Source organism: Ovis canadensis, chromosome 1 (genome assembly GCF_042477335.2).
Source record: "Ovis canadensis isolate MfBH-ARS-UI-01 breed Bighorn chromosome 1, ARS-UI_OviCan_v2, whole genome shotgun sequence".
Classification (NCBI taxonomy): Eukaryota; Metazoa; Chordata; class Mammalia; order Artiodactyla; family Bovidae; genus Ovis; species Ovis canadensis.
In genome coordinates, this window is record NC_091245.1 from 235,656,464 (window position 1) to 235,682,034 (window position 25,571).

Below are 25,571 nucleotides of genomic sequence, written 5' to 3' on the forward strand. Positions count from 1 at the left end.
TTGTTCCAGTGGTCATGTATGGATGTGAGAGTCGGACTATAAAGAAAGCTGAGTGCCAAAGAATTGATGCTTTTGAACTGCAGTGTTGGAGGAGAATCTTGAGAGTCCCTTGGACTGCAAGGAGATCAGTCCTGAGTGTTCACTGGAAGGACTGATGCTGAAGCTGAAACTCCAATACTTTGGCCACCTGATGCGAAGAGCTGACTCAATTGTACAGACCCTGATGCTGGGAAAGATTGAGGGCAGGAGGAGAAGGGGACGACAGAAGATGAGATGGTTGGATTGCATCACTGACTCAATGGACATGAGTTTGGGTAAATTCTGGGAGTTGGTGATGGACAAGGAAGCCTGGCATGCTGCAGTCCACAGGGTCGCAAAGAGCTGGACATGACTGAGTGACTGAACTACTACTACTAGGATCTATAAAATATACTTTATTCTGGTTAGAGGATGATCTCAAGCAATCTAAGTATCTAGATTAGCACCCATACTATTTAGGAAGCAGACATGGGTATCGTTTTTGTCTATTTGGATTTACTTTAAAAAATGATCAGACCCTTATATCTTATATAGAAATATTATATCTGAATACCCTTAGAAACATATTTATAGATTGTATAATAAATAGTATCATAGCAACCATTACTTGAAGTGAGTGTAAAGAGCTAACAAAAACTAGATTTCAAAATGCAGTCATTTAAATTTCTAGAATATCAGGAGGAAAGGTTTTCACTTTAAATACTAAATTTTAAAGTACATAAGACTTTGGTTAGGAGGAATAAAATAATTATAGCCTAAACCTAGTGTTGTGTGTGAGCTTCCCAGGTGGCTCAGTGGTAAAGAATCCAGCTTTAATGCAAGAGATGCAGATTTGATCTGTGAGTCGGGTAGATCCCCTAGCGTATAAAATGGCAACTGGCTCCAGTATTCTTGTCTGGAAAATCCCAGACATGGGATTCTGGCGGGCTACAGTCCATGGGTTGCAACGACTCAAACACAACAAAGCAACTGAGCGCGCATGCACACGCACACGCCCACACGCACACACACACACACACACACTCACAATGTGGTTCTATAGATTCAACTTTATAGCAACTATACTTGGCCTTATACTTTTGATAGTGTGGTTATTTAAGCATAAAGTTACAAAATCTCCCTTCATTTTAGGAATATTTCTACAGAAACCACTACACACAATTTTTCAATAGCAACTCAGTGTCTATTAGTTTTTAAGGTTCTTTAAAAAAAATGTATTTTACTTTGTACAGCCAGGAAGCAGCCTGTTTCCAAAACTAAATGTGACCTCAAGCTTTTGCCAAGGAAATCCCTTTACCTCCAGAGAAAATAATAATTTTCCTGGAAAAAAGATTACCATTCCACTTACCCTTTTATAAAAAATCAACACATACTTCTCTTATTAGGAATGAAAAATAGTCAAAGAGGCATCTTTGGGCCAGAACAAAGAAACTAAAAGTTACAAATAATTTTGCATATTTATAACAAAACACTATTTTCAGTTTAAAATTGGAGGTGGAAAAAAATTCCTTGTTTACATATATGATCACTTACTGGTGATCAGTTATTGACATTTTGAACTATGCAGACATAAGAAATGAGAAAACAAACCCCCAAAACCCTTGACTGTCAGCTAATAGGGAATGTCTGCAAAATCCATACGCTTTATTCAGAGGAACTCTTATTCTGTTCACATTTCTCTCACATAAAAGTAATTCAGGTACTAATTTTCAAGCACATATATGCAATAGAGATTTTATATACATTAACATTAAACCCCCAAGCAACTCTCATTATAATTGACTTCTCATTTTATATATCAAGAAATTGAAACCCAGAGGTTAAGAAACAGCTCATAAATGGCAGAGCCCTGAATGGAACTCAGCGTTTTTCTTAATTTAAGGCTTGCATTCATTTTCTACCATAACCTGTAGGATATGTTTTTTGAGCCAACAGGAATGGAGAACTGGGATGGCTGAAGGCAGGCAATTTCATAATAAGAAAAAAAATACTAGGGAAGAGACAACAAGTAAAAATCCTAATAAAAAACCTTAACTGAAAAGTAAAAAAATCACTATAATGGCTCTACAGTGTAGGAGTAACTCCACATGTTACAGCCTCTGAGGCCTTCACTAACCTAATAAACAGTGAAACCGTTAAGTATTACTCATAACAAAAATCTGCATCATCAAAAAAGAAAGCTGAGGTTTTCTTCGGGATACTGTGTTAATAAGGCAGGAAGTTGGAAAATTTATTTTAAACACAGAAATTTTAATCCACTGGTTAAAATGAAAATGATAATAATCAAGAGACAAACATTAGCTGTCAAAAAATTAATATGCTACCCCTTATTCTTTGAGGATGCTGTACATACAAAGTACTGGATTAAAATTATTTAAATTAACCTCAGCTTTTTATGGATATATGCTTTGGTTCATGATGATATATAGGGCAGAGCTTTGACAGATTAGTTATGATCATTTGTGTGAGCTTATAAATACTCTGTTATCCCCGGATTGTTAGACCTTAACTTCTAAAGACTTCAGTAAGGAAAAAGACAACCTTAAAACATTAAAGCTATTGAATCACTGTTTTGCAGCAGGAATTAACATGGTATTGTAAGTCATTTATACTCGATGTATGATACAGGATGCTCGGGGCTGGTGCACTGGGATGACCCAGAGGGATGGCATGGGGAGGGAGGTGGGAGGGGAGGGGTTCAGGATGGGGAACATGTGTACACCTGTGGTGGATTCATGTTGACATATGGCAAAACCAATACAATATTGTAAAGTAATTAGCCTCCAATTAAAATAAATTTATATTAAAAAAATAAAGAAACACACTCAGAGGAAAATCTATCAGATTTGTGGTTATCAGGGGGAGGGGAATTGGATGAAGGTAGTTGAAAGGTATAAACTTCTGATTATAAAATAAATAAGTACTAGGGATGCGATGCACAACATGACAGATAAAATTAATACTGCTGTGTGTTACACATGACAGTTAAGAGAGTAAGACGGAAGAGTTCCCATTATAAGGAAAAAGTATTGTTTTGTTTAATTTTGTATCTATTTGAGATGACAGAAGTTCAATAAAGTTATTAATGTTATGGTAATCACTTCATGATGTATACAATTTGAACCATTATGCTATACATCTGAAACTTATATTGTGCTGTATGTTAATTATATCTCAATAAAACTGGAAGTAAAATTTTAAAAATAAAAATGAAAAAAAACCTAAAAATTACAAAACCATAATGAGAATTGGTCTAGGAATTATGCTGCTCATGGCTCAGACAGTAAAGGATCTGCCTGCAATGCAAGAGACCGGGGTTCAATCCCTGGGTTGGGAAGATCCCCTGGAGAAGAGAACAGCTGCTCACTCCAGTATTCTTGCCTGGAGAATTCTATGAACAGAGGAGCCTGGCGGGCTGCAGTCTGTGGGGTTGCAAAGAGTTGGAGTGACTAAGTGACCAGCACTTCCCTTTTTTATATAAAAAAGAACCTAATTTGTGCATCCTAGCAAGGATAAATTTAGTTTGCACTAAACATATAATAGGCATACAATAGTCAATTATTGAATGAATGAATTTGAAAAAACTGTTAAGACAAATATTAAATGGTGATGATGATACAAGAATAAGATGAGTAAATTCTTTAATTTTAAATATGCTTTTTTATTATTTCACAATTGAATGTGCATTTTTTTCAGGAGTGAATGATCTGGGTAGTATGTTTATGTTTGTTTTAGGAGAAGCTTTTAAAATTAGCCCATGAGTTTTCTTTTGTTCTCAAACTGTTTCCCAATAAGCCTACAGAAATTTTAATTTGTTTTTCACACATTCATGCCTGAGAGGTGCTGCTGCTGATCAGTAAGTCAGTGATGAAGAGTTTAGTACCCGAGGAAGAGGTGGGAATTAAGAACTCAGCCCTAAAACAGACACACAAGGATTTACAATTTAACATTCAAATGACAGTTGGTTGATCTTCCTTCAATCTGGTGTTCTCTTAGGTTTTCTGAATTGGGAAGGACTTTGCTGCTGCTGCTGCTAAGTCGCTTTAGTCGTGTCCAACTCTGTGCGATCCCATAGACGGCAGCCCACCAGGCTCCCCCGTCCCTGGGATTCTTCAGGCAAGAACACTGGAGTGGTTTGCCATTTCCTTCTCCAATGCAAGAAAGTGAAAAGGGAAAGCGAAGTCGCTCAGTCGTGTCCCACTCTTTGCGACCCCATGGACTGCAGCCTACCAGGCTCCTTCATCCATGGGATTTTCCAGGCAAGAGTACTGGAGTGGGGTGCCATTGCCTTCTCCAGGGAAGGACTTTAGATACCTTATAACTCAACCTTCTACTCTGCACAGAGTAGAATTTTCCTCCAGCCTCCCTGCCAGGCTGTTCTGTGACCTCTGCTTCATCATACTCTTTCCTGGAGTTTTGGGAACAACTTTACTCCAAGTTGGGACCTTTTAATTACTAGAAAATTTTCCTCTGTGTTGAATGGAAATCTTTTTGGAACAGCTACTCACTGGTTCTAGACCTTTGCCTTTTGTAGCCTCTTAGAAATGTCTCTGCTAGCTTTAAATAGAGCCGCTGTTCTGAGGTGACATCTTTGTTGGAATTCATTAACAACTGGGCCTGGGTCATATACAGTCTGAGGATAAGAGCAGTCAAGGCTATGCTTATGTAAACCTGACATTTATCTTGATGTGTTTGCTTAATTCTTTCTGAGACCCTCAAAAAACAAAAAGGAAAAAAAAAGAAAGGAAAAAGAAAAACACTGGATTTCCAAATTGTACAGAATCAGAGTCAAAAACAACCCTCCAAATCTGAAATCATGGAGCCAATATTGGAGCACTTTGACACTATTGATATCCACACACCTGAAATTGCCTGGACTGTGCACGTCTGTTTTAATGGAGTTGAGTGCATACTCTGTCCTGTAGGTTCCACACCACACCTAGAGATAGAAATAGACAAAGGAAAGCAGTGAGCTCAGGTTGCATCAAGGATTACTTGTTTGGGCAGTTTGGAAGAAAAGCAAACTTCCTATTGCAAAAATTAAATAGAAATTCTGCATTCCACAACCAATTACTCTTCAAATAATGTTTAATAATAGGCAACCAGAAACATAATTATCATTAATATGGTCTGACAGACTATTACACACAATGAAAGTCAGTCATTCAAATGCTCTGCCACAACTGATTAAAATAAGAAGACTCAGTATGCAATATCTAACTTAGTATGAAATTATAACTCAAAATGATTTTCATATCTATCAATCAAGAAAGATAACAATACCTGGGCAAAATTCAGGAAGAACAGTTGTCTGTGATTTAGGTCAAGTCCAGGAAGTAATTTTTCTTCACCATGCTTTTTAACATAGTTTTGATAGGCCTAGGCAGTTAATGAAATAGAAACATGATGTTTATAATTTCTAAATTTATACATAAACCTATTTGAAGATCATATGACCAAGTAATTAATATCAGAATCACCAGAATAATGCATTTAGTTATGGCAACCTTCAAGTATTTAATGGATTAGAAAGACATCTAGAATTTATTTACAAATACTCTGAAAAGAATAAGATTAATGATTAACATGATAAAAGCCTAGCTAATGTCAGAATATCAACAAATGTTAACTGAATGAAAGGATGGATTTACATAAGTGATGGAAAACTTATCTAAATGTTGTTCTATAGATGAGTAAGTCTAGCCAGTTGGAAGAAAGAGTAGCCAAGAGAATCTGTAATTTCTATACTTGACTGGGGTTATCACTCTCAATAAAAAGAGATTCACAACAGATTTCATTTGAGAGATTCTTGAGAAAAGTTAAGGGAGTCTCCTGAGATTCCTTAGAGGTTTAGCACCATATGATTCTAAGAATCAGTTCAGTTCAGTTCAGTTCAGTCGCTAAGTTGTGTCCGACTCTTTGCGACCCCATGAATCACAGCACGCCAGGCCTCCCTGTCCATCACCAACTCCCGGAGTTCACCCAGACTCACGTCCATCCAGTCAGTGATGCCATCCAGCCATCTCATCCTCTGTCATCCCCTTCTCTCCTACCCCCAATCCCTCCCAGCATCAGAGTCTCTTCCAATGAGTCGACTCTTCGCATGAGGTGGCCAAAGTACTGGAGTTTCAGCTTTAGCATCATTCTTTCCAAAGAAATCCCAGGACTGATCTCCTTCAGAATGGACTGGTTGGATCTCCTTGCAGTCCAAGGGACTCTCAAGAGTCTTCTCGAACACCACAGTTCAAAAACATCAATTCTTTGGCACTCAGCCTTCTTCACAGTCCAACTCTCACATCCATACATGACCACAGGAAAAACCATAGCCTTGGCTAGACGGACCTTAGTCGGCAAAGTAATGTCTCTGCTTTTCAATATGCTATCTAGGTTAGTCATAACTTTTCTTCCAAGGAGTAAGCGTCTTTTAATTTCATGGCTGCAGTCACCATCTGCAGTGATTTTGGAGCCCAAAAAAATAAAGTCTGACACTGTTTCCACTGTTTCCCCATCTATTTCCCATGAAGTGATGGGACCGGATACCATGATCTTCATTTTCTGAATGTTGAGCTTTAAGCCAACTTTTTCACTTTCCACTTTCATTTTCATCAAGAGGCTTTTTAGTTCCTCTTCACTTTCTGCCATAAGGGTGGTGTCATCTGCATATCTAAGGTTATTAAGGATGAGCAATTATTATGGCCCCTGAAGACAGGGCAAAATAAATTGAACCTCAGTCACCCTACAAAGAAGGAATTTAGACTACTAGAATGTCAGGAAATGTCCTTAATTCTTAAGGATTTATAGACACTATTGGAAAACATAGTTTTCTGCTACAAAATATACTTAAGAATGGGATGGACAACAAATTTCTGAGATGTGTTAGCTTTAACTGAATACAAAGAAAGGTGATAATTAGATACACAGAAGAGATATTTCATTTCTTCTTGCTTGTCATCAACATAGATTTTCTGCATCTCTAATGTGCAAAGCATCACAGTTCAAAAGCATCAATTCTTCAGCACTCAGTTTTCTTCACAGTCCAACTCTCACATCCATACATGACCACTGGAAAAACCATAGCCTTGACTAGACAGACCTTTGTTGGCAAAGTAATATCTCTGCTTTTTAATATGCTGTCTAGGTTGGTCATAACTTTCCTTCCAAGAAGTAAGCGTCTTTTAATTTCATGGCTGCACTCACCATCTGCAGTGATTTTGGATCCCCAAAAAAATAAAGTCTGACACTGTTTCCCCATCTATTTCCCATGAAGTGATGGGACCAGATGCCACGATTTTAGTTTTCTGAATGTTGAGCTTTAAGCCAACTTTTTCACTCTCCTCTTTCACTTTCATCAAGAGGCTTTTTAGTTCCTCTTCACTTTCTGCCATAAGGATGGTGTCATCTGCACATCTGAGGTTATTGATATTTCTCCTGGCAATCTTGATTCCAGCTTGTGCTTCTTGCAGCCCAGCATTTCCCATGATGTAGTCTGCATATGAGTTAAATAAGCAGGGTGACCGATTAAGGGCAGGAGGAGAAGCGGATGACAGAGGATGAGATGGCTGGATGGCATCACCAACTCGATACACTGAGTTTGGGTGAACTCTGGGAGTTGGTGATGGACAGGGAGGCCTGGCGTGCTGTGATTCATGGGGTCACAAAGAGTCAGACACGACTGAGCGACTGAACTGAACTGAACTGAACTGAAGGTGCAAAAATGCCGGGGATATAGAAAAGACATGAACCTACTCCTCTGAGGGAGTTCACAAACTACCAAGAAGTATTACAAGTCAAGACTTCATATATAATAATATATTTGAACAATTGTAATTTGCTTCGTTATTATAAACCTGTACTTGTTCTACATGAGGATCTCCATGGAAGTACCCTTAACCCAGACTTTGGCTGAATTTTTACAGCAGTGATTCTCAATCTGGTTGTGTATTAGAATCACCAAGGACTATTAAAAGGGTCAATGCCTTCCACTTCCAGGCAAGATGGAGTGACTGAGACTGAATTTATGCTTCCACTGAAACAACAAAATGATAGACAAAATATATTAAACAATGGTTTGCGTGATTCTAGACATCAGGCAAAATCTGATCTCTAGGAGACGGTAAACAAGAGGAGCCCTATGACTGCCCTAGCTTATAACTGGAGCACTCTGGACCACAAAATAGAGCAGGAAACCCCAGTGGAGCCTGGTAGACTTCTTGAATGGGTGAGGAAAAGGCATTGAGAATTCAAGGACACCAAGGACAGGGTGAAGAGGAGAAAATGCAGAGAAAGAGACTGTCCGAAATCAAACACCCCCTCAATATTCAGCTAAGTACCTGAGTATACATGCGGGCGAACTATCAAGGCTAGGGAAGGGACTGCAGAAAAGGATTAGAGATAAAATGTCTGGTACTCACACAATACAAGAATAGCAGACCTCTAGGTTCACACAGTATACCTAACACAATGCAAAAGCAAGATCTAAAAGGATCTAGCCATTTCTGAGAGATTTAACTGCACCCTAAAATAAAGCTCAAGAATATTAACAGGAGAACAAAAATTTTCTCCACCCAAAGATGCAAAATGTACAATGTCTAGCATCCAGTTTAAAAAAAAGATCAAATATTCAAAGAAGCAGTAATTTACCATCCCCCAAGGACTTGGCTGAGATTCATTCTTTTGGAAAATTTTCAGCCAGATTTATCTCCCAAGCCTCACACTTTGATCATCCTGGGTCACTGCCAATTTACAGGCCTCAGTCACCTCTCCCACATTGTTCTGATAATTCCTTTTTCCTGACCCAACCACCAAGTCTCTTCTCCCCTCCAGCCCAAACATCTCTGTCGTGAACAAATAACACTACATCTTCATCCACTACAATGAATATTCCATCCATCGTATGTCAGTAGCCTGATTCTATCCTGCGGACACCTTGTCCCCTGTGTCCTCTTACGTAACCTCTGCCTTTTTCTGCTATATGTGGGCTATCTCAGGGTTGGGAAAACAACTCAAAATCATACTCAATCCATATTTACTTCCAAGACCATTATTCCCCCACTATTTTGTGAAAAACTCTACTTTTTCCTGTGCACGTAGTATCCACTAGGCCATCTTTAATCCTAGTTCAAATCATCAAATAATGGCATATTTTATGAAGGGTTTGAAGCTGGATCTCTAGCACCAAGAATAGTGCCCAAAACAGAGTGAAGGCCTTAGAAAGTATTGTTGAATGCAAGCCTAAATGAGAGTCTAAGGGATATTGCAACAATATACTCCTCTGCGTTTACAGTATGGACCATTACAAGGCCACATGCAGGAACCATATCACTTCAGTCCTTCACTTATCACTGTAATGGGACTGGGTTTATGTTATCATTCCCAAATACTGCTTCACCTGCCAAGAAACTGAGGGTCCTGTTCAGTACGTCAATGAATGATTCTATAATAAATCCTTTTGTAGACTATCTTTTCTGAAAAACTATCTCAGAGATTATTTCTTAGAAAAATGTTGCCTCCTCTATGGAACTTGCATACCTCCTCAATTCTGTCATTATAATATTCTGTTTCCTTTTCTCCTTAGTTTCGTTGAAGCTTAGAGAATGCTTTTCAGCTCAATCCTATCAACTGTATTGCCCCCTCTTATTAGCATATATACAATCCCCTTTCTCCTTGTGTATTTTCAATTTTCTATTGTTACATGTATCTTTTGCAAAAGGCTTTAAAATGAATGATTAAATGTGATCAATATGCACTCTAACCACTAAAATGGAAAGAAAATATTACTCACTCTGTATGCTTGGCCAATACCACCATTATCAGCAATGTTTTCTCCCAGTGTATTAATTCCATTAAGCTGTTTAAAAAAAAAAAAAAACTTAAAGATCCTTAGCTATGTTTGGATTGTTAAGAAAGCATCAGTAATTCACTTAAGATTGAATACGACTTTTCAAGAGAATGCTGATGACATACATGCTCTCCATTTGCTAAGTCCCAGGAGAAGTTCCCATACTGGTACACCATGCACTGGGATAGGTCTTTAAAATTATTTGCAGACTGTTGAGTCCACCAGTCAACGAGGTCTCCATCCTTGTTAAAATTTCTGCCTGGAATATATATTTATCTAAGTAAAATGAGAACTCATTTACATCAAGAGCTGCAATAAGATATCTTTAATTCAAAGTGCAAGGACTGAAATACCAAGTATGCAAGAGAACATTAACCTGGACAGATGAGTAGATAAACTGTTCTGCTTTCTCATCTAGAGTTGATAAAAACCAGACCATTGGGGCTCTCTTTGCTGATATGCCCTAGTATTAATCCAGATTAATCCAATTTTACCCACTTTGTTGTTGATGTCTCGGCCAAGGCCACCAGATAATTACTCCTGAAATCATGACTTGTTTCTGTTGGATGATTTTTGCCTGAACCAAGTCTGTTTACTTTGACATTTTAAGATTTTTAAAGAGGTCAGTATTTCACTATGGCATTATTTGCTATGAATTCATTTCCATTTACTAACCTTTCATTAGTAATTGTGGACTCATAGTTTTGCCCTACTTCAAGCACAAAAAGTCACCTTTAGTCTTGGAGCTTTCTTGTTGATCCTAACTACTTTGATCTTTCTCCTTCTTGAGCTTCAGCAGCATTTATATACATTATATGTTTGACACTTGATTTTGTCATCTTTTAAACAGTTATCTATGATGTAGTGAATAACGTAAGGGCTATGAAGACAGACTACCTGAACCCATATCCTGGTTCCACCAACTCTCAGTTTTGTAACTTTAACCAAGTCTTATGAGTCTATATTTTTCTGTTTGAAAAATGAAAACAGTTTTAATACCTACCTGTGAAGATTGCTATATAGTTTAATTGAGTTAACAGACCCTTAGTATATCCCTCCTGTCTCCTTTTCTTCCTCTGACTTTCTGAAGTTAGGTTAAGGCTTAATTATTTTCTCTCTACTGTTCTTATTTTCTTTCCAATTATAAACTGATCTTTGCTATAGCTTCAACTCCTACCTCTTTACATATCTCATGTCTTTACTTCTATTCCTTTCAAATTTCACTGAAACTCGAAATCTATGTTGCTATTTGGGGCAGCATGTAAACATTTAATTTCCTACTGTTTGCAAGGCTGTGAACTAGATAGTAGGTGTGAGATGCAGTCAAAAAAAAAAAGTCTCTGACCACAGGAAGTTTAAAAGTCCTGGGGGCACCTTACTTTCTGAGCTTACGTTTAATTTTAAGACATGGACTCTGCCCTCTAAAATTCTGGAGAGATAAGACATAATCATGAAATTAGAACAAACATTATCATTGGTGTTGACAAATATCAATGTCTTCTCAATGTGGATATTGTTTTATTCTGTCAGAGTAAAAAGCACACATTGCTAAACCTCACTATTAGAAAATTCTGATCTTCTAAAGCAACAATTTAAAAGGAACATTAAAAGTGTAGTGATTGTTAGGCTAATGATACACTGATGAATAAATGTGTTTTATATTGCTACATTATTATAACTCTTAATTAAGTTTACTAGGGTATATCTCAGGCAAATAAAAGCATCAGTTGTACTTTACCATTGTCATCGAAGCCATGGGTGATTTCGTGTCCTATGACCATGCCAATGCCCCCATAGTTCAATGACTTAGGCTGCTGGGCACTGAAAAAGGGTGGCTGCAGAATGCCAGCTGGGAAGACTATAAGCAAAGAAGATGGTTAAAGATTGAGTGTAGTTTTGTTCTGTAATGACAGGCGTTGGATTGCCTGTTTGCCTGCTAAGCTGCTTTCCAGTATGTCGGTTTCACTTAATTGCATACAAAAGTCTTCTGTGACAGAAACAAATGCAGGTCATCTATTGGTAAGATGCTGTTATTTCATTTTATTTTATTTTATTTTATTTTGGGTGCACTGCCAAGGTAAGCGGGATCTTAGTTTCCCAACCAGGGATCGAACCCATGCTCCTTGTAGTGAAAGAGCAGATTCTTAAGCACCGGGTCACCAGGGAAGTCCCCAGGTCATTTATTGATGATGACAGTAAAGAGTTTATCCCAGAATGCACCATATCTGTGATTTATAATCACAACTGACTGTATAACATCTGTTAAGATTGTTTTCATGCTATAAGGAATTTAGAGCAAGGGAAAATTATTATCTCATTCAGAAAGTCTTTTCTCCACTGCAAATATTTGGGAGAAATAGTTAATAACATTAGTATTGTTTTTAACATGTCTAATAGTTTATACATCTACAATAGCTTAGTAAATAAACAGAGACAATCAAAAGTACCCCCTAATCACATAACCTCTTTAAATTTTCATTAAGGCATGTGACTATTTATTTATTTATGGTTGTTTAGTCCTTCATTTTTCACGTCTTCCTCAAAGCACCTCAAGTATTAGCTCTTTGAGAGCATAGGTTTGTTTGCACGTACATGTATTTGTTTATTTGTTTTTGAGTCCATTTGAATTTTTAATTATCTGTAGCACCTTAAATTGGATAGTGCCTGGAACATAACAGGTAATAAATTAATAACTGATGAAGAAATGAGTGAATTTCTTACAGTGTCTTAAAGACTTATAAATAAATGAATTGTAATTTTTATATCTACCCTGAAATCTGTCTTAACTAGCTAATTTTCTATACTTAGACATTTCACACTGTTTAAATTTCATGTGTCACACATCAAACTCCTCATTTCCCTTCTAAGCCATCTGACTTTGATTATTTCTGCTAATAGCATGTGAAGAGTCTCAATCACTTTTTTTCTGTTTATCTTTCATGTCTCCTTTCTTTTTACAAAGTCCTTACATGATCTAGTAAGGAAAAAATCAGGTCCTGTACCTTCTTTCCAGTGGCATTTCCTCTGTTTATCTCCTCCTATCAGTCCTACTGGCCACCTTCTGAGTTCACACTCTCATTTCTTACCTGAAGAATTACTTAATCTCCTAATTGGCTTTCTTAGGTCTTCTTCCAGTCTCCCCAAATTTCAATCTATCCTAAATCTACTCTACCCTGCTAGCCAACTAAAGTGCCACTGTGGTCATTATCACTATGCTGCTAAAACACCTTGGATGGCTTATCATTGTTCCCTAACTAAAGACAGCATATTCTTCCTGGTCTTTGTCTCTATGGTGTTCTACTTCTCCACCTCCCCTATGCCCTCCCCTTCCCTCATAACATTCATAGTTTTGAGATTTTATCTTTCACATTGTAAAATTCTAGTATCCACTGAAACATTATGTTCTGTAAGCAAAAATAAAAAATCATTAGTATCAACATCTACTATATGTAAAGGCCTGGGCTATTGCTGCATGGAACATCAAGAGCACAAAAGAAAGGCCCTTATTTTAAGAAATATAAGACCTAGTTAATACAGAGTAGCAAACATTGTTTTTTGTCATTCAGCTGGGGTGAGTATGACCTTAACTTGTAAGTGTTTCAGGGATAAATACAAGCTATTTATAGAGGAGACTTTAAGATATACACTGGGCAATTTAAGTGCTCTTTAGATGTATAAAAAATATCTGGAAAGTTGTTTTAACAATCAAAATGACTAAGTTAAAAAAAAAAACGCACAAAATTTTTGTGCTTGGAGAATTCTGATGAACATTATACGTCACATGGAGCTGCCTGAGCTATCAACAGTGCCAAGAAATTATTTTTAGCTTGAAATATAAAAATTATGTGCAGTACTTTATTAACCTAAAGTGAGGACTATCTCCCACACTATGTACTTTGATTAAAATCCATCCATTATATAAAATGCTCTTATGAAACACAATATTAAGACTAAACATTAACTATAAAGATCCTGCTGCTTTAATTATACCCTGATATACTTTTTCAGGCAAGTGATAAGATTTTTACGGCTCATATTAAATACTAGTCTTCAAGTTCAACTTTGCAAATCATGATTTCTCCTTTTACTCTGTCAGCTAAATATTTATGAGGATTTTACTGATTAGTCTTATCATTGTTACTAGTAGACATCCCAACTGTTGATAATTACCAACTGCTGAGTTGTGCATTTTTTATGTTCATGATAGTCAACAAGTTAGTTAGTTAAATACACCATTGGTCCATGAAACAAAAGACAGTGTTTCTCCTCACGCCTATCCCCTCACTTCCCTGGTTTATTTTTTCCAGACTGCAAGCAACTCAATTTTAGAATCTTTGATATAAAGCTCAAGAGTGCAATCAGATAAAATCAATTTTGGTGGAAAAATTAAACATTGCTTTTATATTAAATGAAATAGCAACATGTCTAGAAAAATTTACTCTTAATTCTCAAGTCTGAAAATAAGAATCCTAATGACACCACTCTTATGGCAGAAAGTGAAGAGAAGCTAAAAAGCCTCTTGATGAAAGTGAAAGAGGAGAGTGAAAAAGTTGGCTTAAAGCTCAACATTCAGAAAATGAAGATCATGGCATCTGATCCCACCACTTCATGGGAAATAGATGGGGAAACAGTGGAAACAATGTCAGACTTTATTTTTTGGGGCTCCAAAATCACTGCAGATGGTGACTGCAGCCATGAAATTAAAAGATGCTTACTTCTTGGAAGGTAAGTTATGACCAACCTAGACAGCATATTCAAAAGCAGAGACATTACTGTGCCAACAAAGGTCCCTCTAGTCAAGGCTATGGTTTTTCCAGCGGTCATGTATGGATGTGAGAGTTGGACTGTGAAGAAAGCTGAGGGCCGAAGAATTGATGTTTTTGAACTGTGGTGTTAGAGAAGACTCTTGAGAGTCCCTTGGACGGCAAGGAGATCCAAATAGTCAATTCTAAAGGAGATTAGTCCTGGGTGTTCATTGGAAGGACTGATGCTAAAGCGAAACTCCAATACTTTGGCCACCTCATGTGAAGAGTTGACTCATTGGAAAAGACACTGATGCGGGGAGGGATTGGGGGCAGGAGGAGAAGGGGACGACAGAGGATGAGATGGCTGGATGGCATCACCAACTCGATGGACATGAATTTGAGTAAACTCCAGGAGTTGGTGATGGACAGGAAGGCCTGGTGTGCTGCGATTCATGGGGTCGCAAAGAGTCAGACATGACTGAGCGACTGACTGAACTGAAGGATGAGTAAGACAATTTTACAAAGTTTAATTATGTCAAGGTAGTCATAGATCACTCAGGCTGAATATACTATAAATTACTTATAAGTTACCTAAAATTGGAAAAGAATTTTGTTGTTATTGAAAAAGGAGAATGCAGCAGTAGTTAAGACTTCTCAAATGACTTGTCATTTCCTTGGATAAGACTTGAAAGTTTAATAAGGTGATTGGATAGTGCCTGAAACTTACAGAGAAACACTTGACAAAACATTCAAGTGCAGCTTTTCTAATGACATGAAAGGTCCCTAAAGCTCTATGGTACAATTCTACAAGGAAGAGGAACAAGTCAATTTACCACTTTCAGCATGCCTGCCTGTCCTGAAAGTTGACTTTTTGTTTTTGAGAAGGGGCAAGGGTGCATGAAAATTGGAATGTAGCCTACATGTGTGAGTTATGACAAAAAGTGGTAGGAACTGAATTAAAAAGTAGAAATTATTAATATGAATAACTCCCTATATAATAATAAAAGAAGTTCTTTTTTTACCATAACATAAAAAGATCAATCCCACAAGAAATTGTATGTGATATAGTTTAAGGGATTTGTGTGAAGGTGGGAGGGTCATTTATGAGACATGTTATTCTATACCAGTTCTAATTCTGTGATGCACATGATATCAAATCCATTAAGAGAGTGTTGCAAAAGCCATATATCTAGGTATGGATGGCCATGGATAGGCACACAAATACACTTTTATGAAGAAGAAAATGAGAGATCAGGATCTTCAATTGTTTTTAGTTAAGACAATCCCCATTTTGGAGGTTTAAATGGATTGTCAAGGAGAAAATGTACACGTCAAAGCGTTCTCATGCATGACACTTTCCCTTTCTCTGAACGCTGTTATTAGCAGATAAGCATATGAAAAGAGGTTAGCGATTTTTCAGATTTCTTATTTCCATCAAAGGAATTTACATTAAGCATCTTTAAGAGGTCTTTCTTATACATTAAGAATGCTTATTACAGCCAATTCTTGATTATTCAGATGATAATTGTCTGCTTTGTGAGATTTCAGGCCACTTTTAACTTTTTTCCTTTTGCTGTAGCTTGTTTGGTTTGAGGGTATTAAATTCAAAATGAGAACATACCCAGGTCTTCTCTGCTCAAGGAATCTCTGAGGCAGACCAATTTTGAGTCAGCTTCAGGAACAAGGGGTAATTTAGAGTCTTGAATTGCTCTAGAGAGGATGAACATGCCAGAGTGGTCTCTTGGGAGTGCTTCAACACTAGGTCTGATAGGATCCTGAGCTGGATTAATATAAAGCAGTATCCTTTAGTCTGCCCTAATGCACAATTGAAGTTGAGGCTGCCTCACTTTGCCTTGGGAATCCTTTAAAAGTCAATTATCCTATTTAGTCTAAGTCTTGAATGAACGAGGAGCTTCCCAGATGGCTCAATAGTGAAGAATCCACCTGCCAAGCAGGAGATGTGGGTTCAACCCCTGGGTTGGGAAGATCCCCTGGAGAAGGAAATGGCAACCCACTCCAGTATTCTTGCCTGGAGAATCCCATGGACAAAGGAGCCTGGCAGGTTACAGTCCATGGGGTTGCAAAGGGTTGGACATGACTTAGTGACTAAACAGCAGCAGCAGCAGAATGAACTAGACTTTACACCAACAGAACTACTGAATATCAAAGAGGTCTCCAAAGTAAAGGCTCTCCAGAGAAAAAGCAAAGGTCTTTAATGATAAAGAGTTTCCCTGGTGGCTCAGATGGTCAGGAATCTGCCTGTAAGGCAGAAGAACTGGGTTCAATCTCTGGGTCAGGAAAATCTCCTAGAAAAGGGAATAGCTACCCACTCCAGTACTCTTGCCTAGAGAACTCCATGGAAAGAGGAGCCTGGCGGGCTACAGTCCATGTGGTTACAAACAGTTGGACGTGACCAAGCAACTTTCAGGAAAAGGTCTGAATGGTTTCTAGGAATACTTTACAAAGGATAGACTGCATGGGTTCTGAGTTGATCATTAAACAGGCTCTGACCTAGGTTCAGGTAATCATTTTACTAGCTGGGAGATGTATCAGACTACTTGTAAAAGCAATGGTAAGAAGTATCATCAAACTTTACCTTCCCACCTGATTTTTGACTACACATAGAAATGAAGGGGTGGATTGAACAAACCTGGAGAAGCTGGCTATCCTGTTTAGAATACTTCCACTGAAGTACTAAATCAGTTGGTTGTCTTTCTTCATACTAAAACCCTTGGGGCAGGGGGAATGTGTCTATTTGTAAGATACTTAAGAGAGAGCTTCAAGATGTCAAGGTATTCCCAGGCAGAGAAAAAATATATCTTTGTTTTATTAAGCTATTTCATTATTCATAGTATTATTCACTAAGGTATTAATTTCTATGCTTATTTATGTGATATTACTACTAGTGAACATAAATTTCTGGGGGGATCAAAAGTGGTTAAGTAAACACAATTCCACATGGTCCAACCTAGTAAAACCAACTTTGCGACTTTCTGAGCCTCTCTCTTGGAACCTTCTAGGAGAAAACAATGATACAGAGCAGGACCATCTCTACCAATGCCTACATACAGAACTGAGAAAAAAATTGGATTTCTGAAACTTTGGTTCTTGAAACTTAAACCACTTAAGATGCTGATGCTTAGAAAGTCCTAAAGTTAACATAACTTTATGGAGATATAAGGGGATTTTTAAAAAAAGAAGTTTGAAATAAAAGTACTTAGCAATAAGATAAACCATTTAGCTATAAATGAGAATGTTATAAAAGAAACAAAACCACTTCATGTGACTTATACTGATTTAAATTTTGCTATTATAGTGAAAAGAGGTACATGAATACATTTACTTCCAAGGAGGATATTCAATAAATCAGTAACTCAGCCTCAACAGTGCTTTTATAGGGAATATAATAAATTGGTCATGCAAAGCACTAAAGTGTGGGACCAACAGAGAAATATTATACAATTATTTAAGAACAGACCTTACCTATCTGATTTCTGCCTGAAGAGTAAAATGCATTGACTACAGCTGCTCCGCTTATCCACCTATAGAAAACATAAGAACTTGTTACAAAAGATACTAAATTATCTGATTCAATCTGTTCACCACCATAAAAGCATTATCACTATTCCAAGATGAATTTTAATTTTCTGTTTGAAATATGATCAACAAATTAAAATTAATTCACTAGATGAGAGCATTCATTTAAAAATATTTCCACTTCTTGAAAAATGAGACCGTACGCAGGTCTGCAATCTGTTATTTAATTTGCATAAATTTTTAATGACGGCATCTCACAGTGCAAAACCCATTCTAACACATCTCTTTGGAAACTGCAATGGAATAAAATTATACTGAAATTTATTTAGTTCTGTGTTCCTGATACTAGGTGACTATGCCAACAATTCTGGAACAGTTGACAGAATATAGAAATAATGCTAAAATTTCAATTCAGCAAATTTCAGGTTGCTAAAAGTACATTTAAACTTTTTAAATTCTTGGTTTACAAAGAGCCTTTTTGGGGACTAAGAGATCCCCTTGACAGGTATTTAGCTTTGGGTAGGGAGCCTACTCTGATTATTGTCACTTAAATTTTTTTAAAAAAATATGACAGGTAAGTGAGCAAAGGTATATTTTTGTATAATGACTGCAAAATGAAATCCAGGTGATTTTAAAATAAATCTGTCTGTATATGCCATGAATTAGGCTCTATATTGGACCTAGGGATTTTATAAAATACAATTCTTGACTTCAGAAGACCCTAGTTGAGGAGATAATAAAGAAGCATAAATAACTTATACAAGAGTGAGTGAGAAAAAAACAACAATCTAGTTCCCCAAACAACAATCTGAGAGCAGCGGTAAGGTAAAGGATGGAGCCAGTGTTCCCATATCTTTCTGTGAAGATGTTATGAAGACTGCATATCAACAATCACTGTTAAGCACTTTTGTGCAACAGGAGTAATATTGTCTTGATAGGCTGCATTCTTATATACTCATTAATAGACACATATTCTTATATTGAAAGTGTCAATTGAAAAATTGACACTAGTTGAATTCCGATACCTTCCTAAATGTCAGCACACACATATACACACACTCAAAACAACCATATATTGTTATCTAATAGCCGCATAGTTACCCCACTTTTAGGGCAACAATTCAAGTGACAATTATTATCCTACTCATGAAACGAGTTTACAATAATTAGCACAATAAGGTTAAATCAGAACTGTTTCCAGACCCTGCTTTGCAAGGTAAGCAGTCCAAAGTCAGCTGCCCAAATCAGCATTTTAGTTAAAATTTCAGTCTACACTGGGATGTCAGATGTAAGTCCTATTTTGATCTATTAAAAGTAACTCAGACAGGGTCACATATAACAACTGTTGGATAAATTCTAATAAGCATGAGTTTTACCTCCAATAATAAGTCTAAGACATTCATATGAAGGATATATACATTTAAAAATATCCAGATAGAGTTTCTGTAGATAAAAACAATTCAGATAGAATTTCCGGGAATTTTTCTTTAGGAAGAAAATAAGTTTGAAGATGGAGGGTTTGGGTCGGGGGATGGTCAATCAATGTGTTTCTTCTTTAGTTTGATTTTGTTGTTTCAAACAGAGAAAAACATTTTCACACAGGATGGTATGACCAATATTTCAGTCCTCCCTAATTTCACCACAGCTGAGTCATCAATATTTTAATTTCTTGCAGGTTAATGATTATAAGCATACAATTTTATTTATTTTAATTAAACTTGACTTGCTTCCCACGTGCTTTGTAGTGACTCACAACAAAAACACGTATTTGTAAACCCAGGGATGTTAGACTAAAATCTTGATATCAGAAGCTACATAGAAAAAGTTGATTTTGTGTGACCCTAAAGTATTATGAAAGAAAATACATAAATAAAACTCATGATTAGGAAAAATGATGCATTAGGACTATGTTTAAATAAAATCACCAGAACCACATGAGTCACATATGGTTCAAGGCTATCTGGCAGGAGCAGAAAATAGGAAACATGCTCACCCAACTCCTGAGGAGAAACACTGTTCCTTGTGGTGACTTTAGAGATATTTCTGATGTGTCATCAACATTCTGAAAGTGTAAGACAGCAAAACTTGCCACCCCCAAAAAGTCTCTTTGGGATGAAGATAATTTTGAGATGAAAACAAATCTCCCAAAAGACTTAGAAAGAAACTTTGACCTGCCCCATAACTGCCTAAAAAATTTAGATAGAGGAGGCCTGTTCCTGAAAAAGAGCCATCACCAGAGGGATCTTCAGAGAATATGGGCCAGATGTGGTGGGGGAACTATTCAGAGCCTAGAGATCAGAGTCCACTCTGTATCCCATTGTGACAGCGTGACGCACTGAATAAGCGTTTTCTGAACATTTGATTTTCCATCTTCGTGTGAATTACCTTCCTCCCCTTCGAGGTCCCAAACCACTATTCCCAACATCCTCTTTTGTCTTTAGCTGAAGATGGTATTTAGGGTTAGGGGTTCAGCCTTCTTGGCAAGTAACTCAGTTTTCCTGGGTCTCTCTTGTGTATACATGGTATTAAACCTTGATTTTTCTCCTGTTAATCTGTCTCATGTCAATTTAATTCATAGACCAACCAGAAGATCCTGGAAGGGTAGAAGAAAATTTCTTCCTCACTGATAATAGCCAACATAACAGATTTTATGCATAAATAGCTTATACTTATTAGAATTTCAATTGTTGAAAAATTACTTTAACATATTTCTAGGCCTCAGTTGTTCAGTTCTGAACTTCTGATTTAGTGATAATATACTCTGCATGGACATTAGTGGGTAATCACAGATAATATACAAATTGTTGGTTTTGCACTCAGGCACAGTACTAATAATGAAACACAAAAGGTGCCAATTCAACATGCTTTCTGTTTTAAATTAGTATATTAGAGAGGAATAGAACTAGATACAGGAATCTGATGTTGCCGAGAGCAACAGATCTCAAAAGTCAGACATAGGCGAATGGAGTTTATATTATCCATCTCATGTTTATTGCTTTTTGTAAAAATAAATGTCCCACCTGTTGTTTTAATGATTTTTTCCCTGCTCTTCTGTTTAAAATTACACTTTGATCAATGTTTGTAACTTCTTAGCAGGGAAAGTTTTACATATTAAAATGTCCATTGTGAATTACACCTTCAAGAAAATAGGTAGCTATTTATGACCACAAAATACTCACATAAAATTAGAATCATAGTGGTTAGTTTCACAGAGCACAAGTGTGTAGTGTTTGCCTTTTCTTCCTTGAGACCTTTCACCGTGCATCCTCAGGCTACCCCTGGGTAATTATCCAGATTCAAAAGCACAGGGCACTTTGTCCCTGGGAATGACCAGAACTTAAGGTACAGTAATTGGATCATTTCATCTTAAACTGATGATAGCAGTTACAGACTCAATGTCTAATATTTGTGGTCAATCATGAAATATCTCACTGTGTTACAACAAAAGCTAAATTAAAGGACAAAGAATATAGTTTTTAAAGTAAATGGTGATATAACAAAAACTGTAAGATCTTCTGATTTGGATGCAGCCTCAGAGTTTCAAGAGAAGCTTTCATTTATGGAAAACAAGACAAATGTGACCCTGAATAGCAGCACAGAAAAGAGAAAATGTTCAACTAACGAGAGAACGAAGCATCCAGTAACAAAATGGATAGTGCAGGTTATCTGAAGATACCTTTAAAGTATGGAGGCCAGACACTAGCATCTCCTACAGCAAGTATTGGACCTGAGAGAGAGTGCACATCACTCTGTTCCTTGACTTCTCTTCCTGCCTCCACTACTTGGTTGCAGAAGAATGGGTATGTGTGGTATAAACTGAAGGGTGGGGAAGCAAGAAGTAAGCAAACTTTACTTTCCATTTCTGAGAAACAATCTTGTCAGGTAATCTTATTCTGGTTTGGGGGCATTTACAGTAGAACAAAGGGCCACTGTAAGCAGCAGGGCCCTCAAAGCTGAACTAACAATGTAGTTGGGAAATACAACTGAAATCTCCTGGAGAGGCAGACCAGGTGTGTTTCTCTTCCACCTCTTAATTACCCTGAGGAACCTAAGTGGTGATAAGATGAAAGCACAGGATATCGTTTTACCCAGGGCACTGAAAACAGAAGTCTACAGCCTGATCCTATAGCCTCTTGGATATAATAAACCCACTGGATTGCAAAGACATATGGAATAAAACTTCTTTCACTTATTCGTGTGTAACTTTAAAACAAACTTCTTTAAACAACAAAATCATGAATGCTTCTTTCCCTGAAAACATTTAATTTCCCAGCATCTAGTGGCTTTGAAGCAATTCCTTTGAAATCAGCAGTACAATACAATGGTTTTCTATGTCTTCCTCAAATACTTCTGGAACGGAGAATTCTCATTTGTAATGGTAATTACCACTGTAATTCTTTATATTTATTAATATCCCCTCAGCAAGACTTCAAAGTTTTCTATATATTTTCATTCATCTTTCAAACCACCCATATAAGATAGATGATACCTCAGTTTTCATGTATAGAAACTAAGGTACATCATAGATCAAACTCTTTTTCCGAATTTATTTATAGAGTTAGTGATACAACTGGGAAAAGAATATATAAACTATGGAGAAATACGACACCCTCATCTTCCAATCAATCCCCTACTTCTAACATGTAGATCTGTACCATGCATAAAATTTCATTACAAAAATCAATACCATTTCCTTGCTAACCTCTTTAAAAATGAAGGTGTTCACATTTTTAATCTTTTTTAAAGATTTATTTTATTTTTTGGCTATACTGTGCTTAGGATCTTAGTCCCCCAACCAGGGATCAAAACCATGGCCCCTGCATTGGAATTGGAGAGTCCCAGTGCTCATTTTTACATTACTTTATATTTAGGGCTGCCCCTTACCCTAACAAGCTTTAGGATGCTGGCTTATACACCACCCTGAAGTCTCATCATGACCCAGTCATAACGATGGCTACTGTTTAATGAACACCTAAGTTATGTGGCACACACACTACACAATACACAACAATGACCTCACAAAGCAAAAGTAAATGCTATTATCCTCAGTTTATAAAGGGACCATTGAGGCTCAGAGGTATCATGGTGGTTGTCTGACTTCACACAGTTAATAAGTGGCAGAGCAGGAATCTTAACTCAAGGTTGCTCACTCTCTCTACCATCCACCTCAGCCCCCTGGTTCCAGAGTACAAGCTCTTTCCACTGCTGCATAAAGTGCAATATTTTATCCAAAGGCAAAAGCACAATAGGACCAAAGAGCCTCAATCAACTGGTCCTTTAAGAGTTGTTAACAAGCACTCTGAGTGATTCACCTGATCCTCGGAGGTGAGAGCCAAGGCTCCTACTCTAACAGCACAATAAGAAAATTGACTTCTCTTTCAACAACAACAACAACAACAACAAAACCCCAAATCACTGATTTTCTTCCTAGAAGTCATCAGTCGGTAGTGTATGGTTATAAGTTGGCAACAAGGCCCAATCGCTTTAGTCTTCAGTAACTCTATATGGGTGTACATGCATGATATGTGTACTCACGTGAGCGAAATGTCAAATTCAGAGAAATTCCCAACTTGGAACATATAGGGGTGGGTGGATTTTTTCTGTTAGAATTTTCTTGTGGTATTTGTTCTCCTGACTGAGAATAATCTTGTGATCTTTCAGGAAAGAGCTGAAAGCTCTTACATCCTATATACCCCTTAGCAAGGACATAAGGTTACAAGTCTACCATCTGTGTAGCTCATGAAATAGTAACTCCAAAAGGCAACAATGTTTCATGTTTTGTCCTTTTTCTAAATTGTGGCAATAACACTTACCACGAGATCTACCCATTTAATATATTTTAAGTATCTAGTGCATTATGGTTGACACTAGGCACAATGCTGTAACTTACTCATCTTGCTTAACTGGAAATTTCTTGCCTGTTGATTAATAACTCATTTCCTTCTCCCCCCAGCTTTTGGTAATAATGATTCCCTCCTTTGATTTTATGAAATTTGACTATTTTAGAAACCTCAAGTGGGTTTGAGGTTTATAAGTGGAATATAAGTAGAATCAGGCAGTACTTATGTTTCTGGGCTTATTTCAAATAGCACATTTTCTTAAGTTCATCAACGCATACTGCATAATTTCCTTCTTTTTAGATACTGAGTAGTGTTCCACTGTATACACAGATATTTTTTTTTCCCAACCATTCATCTGTTGAGGGAAAGAGGTTGCCTCCACATCTGAGCAATTGTGAATGGAACTGCTATGAACACGGGACTGCTAATGTCTCTGAGATCCTGAGTTCAATCAGTTTGGCTATAGGCCCAGAATTACTGGGTGTTATGGCAGTTCTATTTCTAACTTTTTAAGGAATGTCTGTGTTGTTTTCCATAACTTTTGCACCCTTTTGCATTCCCACCAATTGTGTTCCAATTTCTCCACATCCTTGCCAATACTTGTTGTCTTTTTATTTATTTATTTTTTAACAATATGTCATCCTGACAGGAGTGATGTGATATCTCACTAGGGTTTTGATTTGCATTTCCTTGATGATTAGTGGGGCTTCCCAGGTAGCACTAGTGGCAGGTAGACACAAGAGATGCAGGTTTGACCCTCTGATGGTTGGGAAGATCCCTTGGACGAGGGCACACCAACCCACTCCAGTATTCTTGCCTGGAGAATTTCATGAACAGAGGAGGCTGGTAGGCTATGGTCCATCAGGTCACAGAGTCGCACATGGCTAAAGTGACTTAGCACACATGCGTGATGATTAGTAAATATCTTTCCATCTATCTGGTGGCCATTTGTACGTCTTTGGAGAAATGTCTATCCAAATCCTTGTGTGCGTGCTCAGTTGCTAAGTCGTGTCTGACTCTTAGTGATCCAATGGACTGTAGCCCACCAGGCTCCTCTGTTCATGGGTCATTTTAAATTGGTTATTAGGATTTTTTTTTCTGCTATTGAATTACAGGAGTGCCTTATATATATTGGAGATTAATCCCTTACCAGACATGTGATTGGCAAATATTTTCTCCCATTTCTTAGGTTACCTTTAAATTTTTTTTGTTCTTGTTGCTGGGCAGAAGCTTTTAAGTTCCAAGGAGTCCCACTCCCACTTATTTATCTTATGCTTTTTCTTAAAGCATCTCTAGGGTTTAGCACAATATTGAGAACATGAAAGGCATGCACACACATATAGGTCTTGGGATACCAACGAGTCCTTCAAGCCCCAAGAGTACTGACTCTTTTCATCCTGGAAGGGTGGTGGGTGGTAAGCCTAGGTGAGGCACTGCTGCCATGGAGACTGTGGAGGGTATGACAACCAGAAGCCACGCACTATCTGGGCATTGTCCTCTCAAGAGGGCACACTAGTATCAAGTTCTAGACTTCTTTTGCAAAGCTCTTCAGTTTAAACCTTTAACTTATTA

At 37.4% G+C, this 25,571-nt stretch overlaps 1 protein-coding gene and 1 long non-coding RNA gene across 25 annotated transcripts in view; one reads left to right on the forward strand and one right to left on the reverse strand.

The window, feature by feature from the left end:
- MME (membrane metalloendopeptidase) overlaps positions 1-25,571 on the reverse strand; it is a 109,006-nt gene that overhangs the window by 8,093 nt on the left and 75,342 nt on the right. For all 24 annotated transcript variants that reach the window (XM_069562253.1, XM_069562168.1, XM_069562178.1 and 21 more), the window contains 6 exons: positions 18,106-18,164; positions 11,616-11,735; positions 10,003-10,136; positions 9,821-9,886; positions 5,323-5,418; positions 4,902-4,978 (listed from right to left, as the gene is read on the reverse strand). In XM_069562253.1, the coding sequence (XP_069418354.1) occupies positions 4,902-4,978; positions 5,323-5,418; positions 9,821-9,886; positions 10,003-10,136; positions 11,616-11,735; positions 18,106-18,164 (552 nt within the window). The remainder of the gene's footprint in view (positions 1-4,901; positions 4,979-5,322; positions 5,419-9,820; positions 9,887-10,002; positions 10,137-11,615; positions 11,736-18,105; positions 18,165-25,571) is intronic.
- Positions 1-25,571, forward strand: part of LOC138424843 (uncharacterized) — a 62,468-nt gene that overhangs the window by 3,832 nt on the left and 33,065 nt on the right. The gene's annotated exons all lie outside the window — the stretch shown is intronic.